The 9,574-nt window shown below is 31.8% G+C and overlaps 1 protein-coding gene across 1 annotated transcript; it reads right to left on the bottom strand.

Moving 5' to 3' along the window:
- Positions 1-3,167: 3,167 nt before the first annotated feature.
- On the bottom strand, positions 3,168-4,155 carry LOC141675011 (VQ motif-containing protein 4-like). The gene has a single exon (XM_074481717.1). The coding sequence runs from the start codon at positions 4,012-4,014 to the stop codon at positions 3,295-3,297; it is 720 nt and encodes a 239-aa protein (XP_074337818.1). The 5' UTR covers positions 4,015-4,155; the 3' UTR covers positions 3,168-3,294.
- Between the last annotated feature and the right edge of the window lie 5,419 nt (positions 4,156-9,574).

Raw genomic sequence — 9,574 nt, 5'->3', positions numbered from 1 at the left:
AACAACTAGTGCACTTGAACCATCAACAATGTGCCCTTGACCAGATCTTAAAGATTTTTTTTGAATCATTTCCAGTTCATAGGTTTTTTAAAATACCATATAAAACTTCCAATGTCATTCTGCTCAAATCTCTCCCTTCTCTTATAGCTGAAATTTTCTGTTCTAGATGGTCTGGAAGGGTGAGCAAAAATTTCAAGTTAAACTCCTCAGCTTCATAGTACTTGTCATGAAGCTGCAAGCCATTTATCAGCTTATTGAATTTTTCAAAAATATCAATTATACTCTCCTTTAGTTTAGCCATGAAACCCTCATACTAAGACATCAGTGTTCTCCTTTGGTTGGATCTAACTTCCTCTGTACCTTCACACAAAAATTCTATTTTCTCCCAGATTTGTTTAGTTGTGTCACAGTTGACAATATTATTGTACATGACATTGTCAAGTGACTCTATCAGAATTAATTGCAGACCACTGTCAAGAGAGACTTTTTCTTTCTCAATTTATGTGTATTTTGAAGGATCTTTAGGACCATAGTAAGCTGGGATGACCATGTCTCCATTTGTAGAATCTTCAATCCTTTCCATAGGATTAAAAGGTCCATTCTTCAGAATCTGATGTACAAGGGATTGGTCATCCTTAGAAACAGCATCATCTTTTATTTCCATTATGTGTAGTTAGTCTTATCACAAGCCGGTATCTTTATACTTCTTATCTTTTGTGTATTCATTCTTCCAAGATCTTGATCTGTTTACTTTCAGATTTTTCTCTGATACCACTTGTTAGATATTGAATACAACACAAAGGGGGGTGAATGTGTTTTAGATATTTTTAACTCTTTTAAACTTTTGGAATGGTGAACAAAGTTGTCTGATTTGTAGGGATATTGTGTTTAACAGAATAAACAAAACATGCACAATAAATACAGTATTTTTAAAACTCACTTAACTTTGTATTAAAATTAAGTATGTCTTGCTATAATTATGGGTTCTTTGTAAGTAAAGAACTCAACTTCTTTCTTAAGAGAGTTATAAAAAAATCTAGATATGTTTGTTACATCTATAACAAAGGACCAATGTTTACTTTATAGATTAGTAAACACAGATTTAAACAACATGCAATAAGATGTACTAAACCCTACTTTAAGTTATCTTTAAAGTTTTTCATTTCTGGCTTAGTGTATCTTTGCAAATCGTGTAAGTCTGTGACTTTCTTTGTCAGTTAATCTTGGCCTTTGATCTTGCATTCTTCACACTGCTTTTGTAGACTTTTCAATCTAAGTGATTAGATCGTTTATTGATTGATAATCATGAATATTTAACTTGTTGCATTCGGTACTTGAGGTTCATTTCGAGATCTCCAGTTTGTTGTATAGAGAACTGACATATCGATAAGTATAATGACTTATCGAGATCTCTTAGTACTCTATAAGTATCTTTGACTTGTCGAGATCTCTGAGTTCTCTATAAGTGAACTTGGCTTGTCGAGATCTCCAAAACTCTACATGTAGAAATGACTTGTCGATATATCTAACATCTCTATCAGCATTTTGACTTGTCAATATATCTGAGATCTCTAATGAGAAAATTGACTTGTCGATATCTCCAATCTTCATATATTCATTTTGACTTGTCGATATCTTTGAATTCTCTATATGCAAAATGACTTATCGATATCTCCAATTTTCATATCTTTATTTGACTTGTCGATATCTCCGGGACTTCTCTATAAGCCAATTTGGACTTCTCGATAAGTCATTCTCGATTTATTGAATGACTTCTCTATATGACTTGCTCTATGACTTGTAGATATCTTGACTTGGAACATTTTTCCTAAAACATATTTATTCAACTCCAAGATTCTTCACCTTTCCTCTGACGCATGATCTTTGACATTTTTAAGTAATATAATACAAAATACAGATTTAGACTATCACACAACTAAATTTTAGGATTGTCAATATGATTTAGTCTTGTTATATTACATGTATGACTTGCACAACATATAGCCAACGTAGAGAAATTGACTAAATTTTTTGTTAAGGAAAATGCACCATTGAAACGAATAATTTTTTACATAATATCTAAAATATATATTTATGATATGTTTGATATAGTTTTAGCTTAGAGTTCATTCACATGGGAGATACTCTAACATCTACAACATCTACAGTTTTATTTATAAAATTAGGAAATAATGTTTATATTTCACTTTTTTCACTTTCGAATACATGCAGAAAATTATAATGATACTTGGGCGTTAAATATAAATTTTGAAGGATTTGTACACAATAGACAATTTTTGATGACTTTTTTAAAATTGTTGTTAATTTTAATTTTATACAGAATTTGACCAATTGTATACGGCGTCTTCTTAAATTTATAGACACTTTATAAATCTTAGCAATTTAGTTGGATTTCAAAAAATATTAAAAGAAATTATTCATCAAAATCTTTCATTTTAATATTTTAAAAAAAAATCATAAGTCTGTCAATAATATATCATGACATTTATAAGGATCATTTTTGATAATCTTGATCAAGTATCAAGAGATTTAAAAATATTTTTTAATCCTGAGTGAATATCATGAAGATTCTATAAAATACATATTCAAAATTCACAATAAATTTATCAGGATATTTAATATCCAAAATTATCCTTCTAGGTCTTTTTTACCTAGGATACTTCTATATTTTTATTTAAACAAAAAATGGTAGTAATATGACTCTCGTCTAAACGATGATAATTACATTTTTTTAATATTATTTTTTGCACAAATCTCAAGATATATTTATCACATAGTAAAAATTATCATTTTTAAAACTTTTTTTCCGTAAATAAAAGTTTAAGTTATATAATTTTTTACAAAAAAAATTAAATTATTATTTTACCTATATAATTAAAACATTTGAAAATGTGTGTAAATCAAACAACAATTAAAACAATAATTAAAATGAAATAATAGAAAAGTCAAAAATCAGTCAAAATGAAACTAAGGTAAGGGCTACACCATACGAACAAACATCTGCCTTGAACGAAAAGAGTAGAATCATGGCCACCATCATAGCGCAAACAAAATTGAAGACAACTTAGCTGCGATTATGTTAGAGTTCAGACCCCATCAATGGAGAACCCAAATACGAGATACATAAAATAACTCAAATTTTACAATTGAAACAAGAATTGCCCCTTTTATAACTCTCAATATTGTATCACAACATTTGGCCTCAACAATTCAAATTACATATAATTGCTTATACATATGGTTATATAAATCATAAATGAATTATTTCTCAATTTATGATGAACTAGAAGAACCTGAAACTTTCTGAGAAGTCACAGGAAACAAAGGCAAAAGTCGGGGCTCCGACCCTCTTGGAGTATTCGATGGAGATGGGTGTAAATAAAATCCCTTATGAGCAATTGCTTTGTTTTCAGCATCCATATTAATATTCAGACCGGAACAGCTTTGCTGAGACCTGTTAAACGGGTCGGGTATTAAAGGCGTCACCGGGCTAAGTACCAGTGAAGGAAAATTCAGCATGCTAGGTGACAGAATCTCAGCCGGGCAGGGTTTTCGGGGCGAACCCAAATACCCGGTTACAAGACCCGGAATCAATGGGCTAATTTTCAAGTTTTTCAGGCTGTTCCTCCTCTCATAAAGCTTAGACGCCTTCTCTTTCTTCGACCCGGTTTTCACAACTGGTATCGGGTTCTTAACCGGGTCGGATCGGGTAGAAACATTAGCAGCGTTTTTCACTGTATCTGAAGATCCGGTAAGCATCTGAACTACTTGTTTGAATGAAGATGTGTCAGCTTGAACGAAGGTTGTTGGATTGGGGTTATTGGGCTCGGATCTGATCACCGGAGCTGGCGCCGGAATTCGGGTCGGAGATGGGTGGGTCATGATTTTCTGGTGGGTGGTGTTGCTAGAGCTTGAACTGTTGGTGCTATTGCTATTTGGTGATGAAACTAGAGATGGGTTTTGATTATCTCTGAGTTTCATTGATGTTTCCATTGATGGGTCAAAACTCAAGCTCTAGAGAGAGAAACTTCAAACTTTTTAGAGAGAGAGTAGGGACCAAACAAGTGCAAGAAATGAAACATAAAAGCAAGCAGAACAGAAAGATGGGTTTGTTTAGATTATTTTTTGTTCAAAGGTCTTCGTGTTTGTTGTGGGTAAGAAGAGGTATTTAAAGAGAGAGTGGAGTGCATCGACTAATAGGAAATGGGGGTGTATGACACGCATTAAAAAGGTGCGTGAGCATTGATTGAGATGGACCAACTGTTAACAGGCTATTGGTTGTGTTTGGAATATAAGGCGGAGATGAGGAGGGTGTGTGGGGCTTAATACACATACGAAATAGTCAAACAAGATTCAATTTTGTTCATTGACTTGATGGGCCACTTTGAAAAGTGACTGCTTGACCCGTTTTACCTATTAGTATAACACCTTGTTTGGCTGTCTGTTTTTTTAATATTATAGTAATCTTATTTTTAACGAAGATTATCGTATTCTTGATAAAGAAAAATTTGAAGATTATATATAAACTGAGAGTAATAATCTTGATCATATTCTTGAAGATATATTCTTTATATATCAGAGTACCTAATTGTTTTTATACTTTTGAAAGATTTTTGCCCAATTGTTTTTGCTCTTGCTAGAAGAATTTTAAGAAATCAAACAAGAATCTTTTGTCATTATTCAAAATAACGTCTTTTACATTAAAAAAACACTTCATTGAAATGCATAATATTATTAATAAAAAATATTTGGTATCAATTAAATTTACATATAATTTTTGGAAATTGAATACCAAAAATGGAAAGAAAAGAAAATGATACATTACTTTTTGGCAAAAGATACCTAAAGCTTGAAATAAAATATTTTATGTATTCATAGTTGGTACTATTAATTTGGGAGTATATTTAATTTGGATTGTGGATTTTGTTTGTTTGAATTTTTTTCACTTAACCATATTATTTATGAATTGTAATTAACTAGTTATCTTGCTCGTGCTACACACAGATTTTAATTATCAATGATCTTTTTTTAAATTTTAAAAATATATATTTATGAAGTTGAGATAATGTGTACCAATATTTTCATGTGTAAACACTAACAAATAATTATTCGATAACGTCTCTTCCCTTTTTTAGTCTTTGATAAAGAAATGGTATAGTATTGTAGTCAAATAGTATGAAGAGTTCTATTTTTTGTATATATTTTAAGCACGTTTATAGTTTAAACATTAACCGCATAACGGAAAGGATACTAATCAAATTACAGGATAAACTACCTGCCATTAAAAATTATTGGTCCATTAATTTAAAATTTTACAAATACATAAAGAACATCCAAAAGTCTCAACTACACTGTATCAAAGCAAAAAGTTTCTGTTTGCAAAACAGTAAACAACAATGGAAATAGAAATCAAACTTAATTATTGAAGTTCTGAAATGAAAAAAATGAGATAATGTTCATTCAAGTTTCCTCGAAAGAACGTGATTATATGAATCTTGAGTCCGCTACAAAAACATTTTACTTTTCCTGCATAATGGAATATAATATAATGTTAATGCCGTATGAAGAAATAACAAACTGTACGTATATTATGTATGATAAATCACATATAATAATGGATAATTATACAACCTACCGACCTTTTTAACTCGTTTGCTAGTCGATAAAGATGAACCTGGAGTGCATGCACCATCGGATGCACTGGGAACACTTGCCTGCAATTTTGGATATAGTATGAAAACATTTGTAAATTCAAGAGCTAACAAATATCTTTAGGATAAACAGTATGTTAGGTATATTGTGGAATAAGTAGGAAATTTTTAAGATGTGAAACATGAAACTCACATTTGTATAATTTGAAACGGAAGTCCCAATATCAATGTCTTCAAGCACAGGAGAAGTGCTAACTGAACATTCATATGCATCATGAGCATAATATACAGTGCTGCTAACTAATATGTTATCATCAGTGAGCACAACTTTAACAATAATTTCTCTTCCTGTAATTTGCTTTAAAGGTGGAGGATATGATGCAGGATCCTACAAAGTATACAATCAGTAGAAAACTTGACATAATCATAAAAGCGGTAACATATGTTTCGGATAAAATAATTAATTGACACTAAATGGATTAAAGTACTTTACATTGTATCCTTCCGCCATCAACTCAGTTACTGTTTTACCCAACAGTCGTTTCACGACATGATCATATAAAAAAAATTAAAAGCTTCTGTGTCATCTTCTACAAGAACAACGATCTTCAACCTGCAAATGGGATATATGAATTGTTGGTGATTGTTTAATTATACAGATATTTGTTCATATATACATTTAAATTTATAGATTTATATATAAGTAGAGGCTGAATTTATTTCTCGATAACCTCTTTTGTGGTACTGGATAATTCTTCTGGCATTTGGCACATCGATACTTTCCTTCGAACTTTATAACTTCTTCGTGACAATCATTCTTCTTGCAGCTACCATACTGCCAATTGTTACTTTCTTCAACGAATTTAACCTTTACTTTGCACATAAAACTCATCTACATATTCCATTAACATGTTTTAATTTATTATATTCACAAAAACTCTACTTCGTATGTATGCAGGCAGTATTAATCAAATACAGAATGTAGTATATGTGAACTTAGACATTTATTTTAAATTGGCAGCATATAAATAAATAATACCTTCAGAAAATCAGTAGAAGTTTTCTCACTTAACTCCTTTAGTGTAATCGTTTCAATGACAGGCACCACCTCTTTAACATATGTTATAGTTGGAGAAGAAGTTGTCTTGTCAGAAGGTACATAACCTACTTCGCGAAGCCTGATGAAAATATGGATAAATGATTTTAAATTCTTTAAAAAATAATTAACTAATCATCTAAGATATATAGATGAAATATAGTTGATGAAAATGAGTGTACCTCTGTTTCATAGCAAAAACAAAATCATGATCCAAATTGATGTATATCTTAGACGCGGGTAGTATGCTAATCTGAACAGAACCTGTATATACATATGAAATGAAATCATGTTGAGTACACGGTAATCACCTCACACTTTACTACTTTAATATTGAATTTTATAGGACTTACTCTTCCAAATCTTAAGCTTTGTACTTGACGCTATAACAGTTATAGGCTCCTCCTTACCATCTTTAAATACCGCATTAACCTCTTTAACATGTGCATCAGTAGTCACGACAAGATTACCCTATACATTGACCTTATGAGAATCTTTGTATATGTACGTTCAAGATTGTGAAATAATACAATAGCCAGGATAAAAACAGAGTATGATCAACAATAAATATTAGTCAATGAGAAGTCCTGTATAAACCTTCCGTTAGTAATTCTAAACTTACAAATATCCTTCAGACCGTACATAGTTTTAATTTTTCATACATGCTCAAAATCCACTAAAACACCAATCACATCTACATACCAAGATCAATTTTATATATTGGATTAATAAGTGTATAAAAAGAAATAATTTGCGAGACTAATATAAAAATTTAATTTGTTCGACTTATTGATACGTAAGTACTTGAAAAATAGTGTAACATGTTGAATACTCGGGAGAATAAGGTTTCTCATATGTGTTTGCAACAGCAAACAAATCGCTCAAATCAAAAAATTCAAACTTATGTCTGGCTATCATGAAGTCTTCTTCAACTCTTTCAACATTAGTCGATGGTGAGAAATTGTTACAAAATTAAGAGCTCACTGGTCTGAGAGAGCCCAAAGCATCTTTTGTGTAAAAATTAGAAGAAACAAAGACTCCACCTTCGACTATTTTTTTAGCATGATATTTTCAGTTATCAGCATAAACAAAAACATGATGTTATTTCCAGTGAACTAACAATGAGATTTACAGAAGGGGGTTGAATGTAAATCTCAAAACTTTTTCAAGTTTTGAGCAGTTTCTGGGCTATTGTGTTTTGATGAACAAGTGTGTGTGAATTGCTTTCAGCTAATGCAGACAGATATATATTCAAACACAAATGTAAAGAACACAACAGACTTAAAAACTTTTCTGGTGGATTTGTTTTTCCACCAGAGATGTGTTATTTCAGAAAATCTGTGATTTAAAGAATTAAATCACAGCTGCGTCCTAGTACAAACTAGATGATTTTCTCTCTGGATTTTTCTAAACAGCTCTGGAAAATTCACCATCTAATTACTAGCTGCTACTTGGTTTATATATCACCAAGTTTACAAGTGAAGACAGAACTGTAAAATAAAATTAAAAGATTCTTCCCATGTTTCTTCTTCATTTCTCTATCCAATGCAATTTAGGTTTAGCTGTGAATCTTTGAATACTTCCTTGTTTGCACAAGAATGGAAATGCTGCATTTTCTTGATTCCTCCTAGAGGCTGCCACATTCCAGTTTATCTCTGTCAACCCATGTGCCTCTATCAGCTTATGAATTATCACTATCAACTGCTATTTGAACTAAGCATCCGTTGAAGCTTTCATCCGTTGATGCTTTATCCGTTGAAGCTTTATCCATTGAAGCTTTATTCGTTGATGCATTAGCAGTTGAAGCTTTATCCGTTGAAGCACTCATCCGTTGATGGATGTTATCCGTTGAAGCTTTAGAGACATCCGTTGAAGCTTTGCTTCTCATCCGTTGAAGGCCTTTAATATCAGTTGATACAACTTCATTTATACAAAATTACAAGGCATGAAATATTTACAATTAGCCCTCCTATTTGCATATCCACTAGTAGTCAACATGACTGATAATTTCCCACAACATCTAAGAATTACAACTTAAATACAGAGAATGAAATGTGCTACAATACTAAACTTATTTCTAAGTAAAGCTACTCCTTCAACGAATAGCCAAAATGGTCTTATCCGTTGAGGCTACAAACACTAGATTTCTACTTAAGTATTTTGTTTAACTTATCATCAAACTAATACACATATTCCTAACAATCTCCCCCTATTTATGTCTACTAGAACTGTAGGCATAAATTTGGGTTTAACTTGATGATAACAAAACACTTAACAAACATATGAACTGAAATAAAGTAGAAATTCAAAAGTGCTGCAAAAGTGTGTATACTGAGATAGAATTGAAGAATTATATTGTTTCCAAGGGTGCTCCTTTAGCCTGAGCAGATTAATTTCTTTTCCTTTGATCCTTTGTTTTCTTTCCTAGCCTCCTGTCATTCTCCTCTATTTGGAGTTGGAGTTGTCTGTAGAACTCAGCTTCATCTTCTTCATTGATGTCCAACTTAGATTGCATATCCTTGAGAGTTTCATTACTGGCAATCTTGAGCTGATCTTCAAGTCTGAAAAATCTTCTGACTCCTTTATTGTCTCTGAACTCCATCAATCAATGAGGTGATTTATGAACTGTAATTCCTCTCTCTTGGATTAGTAATGTTCTAGGCAAGGCATTAGGCTCCCACCAAGTTTTCCTTATGCTGACAATCTTGTTGAGAATCTCAGTTTTAGCAGTCCTGGTAAAGCCAGAATCCCTTTTTATGGCTGAGTAGACTCTAACCAAGGTAGAATAGCCTTCATTCAGAATCCT

This window comes from Apium graveolens, chromosome 7 (genome assembly GCF_009905375.1).
Source record: "Apium graveolens cultivar Ventura chromosome 7, ASM990537v1, whole genome shotgun sequence".
In the NCBI taxonomy this organism is placed as follows: Eukaryota; Viridiplantae; Streptophyta; class Magnoliopsida; order Apiales; family Apiaceae; genus Apium; species Apium graveolens.
Note: the sequence above shows the minus strand (reverse complement) of the source record. Positions and strands in the feature narration are given on the sequence as shown.

What these genes read in the sequence shown, in the direction of transcription:
- LOC141675011 (XM_074481717.1), bottom strand. Translation starts at nt 4,014, where the DNA reads ATGGAAACATCAATGAAACTCAGAGATAATCAAAACCCATCTCTAGTT.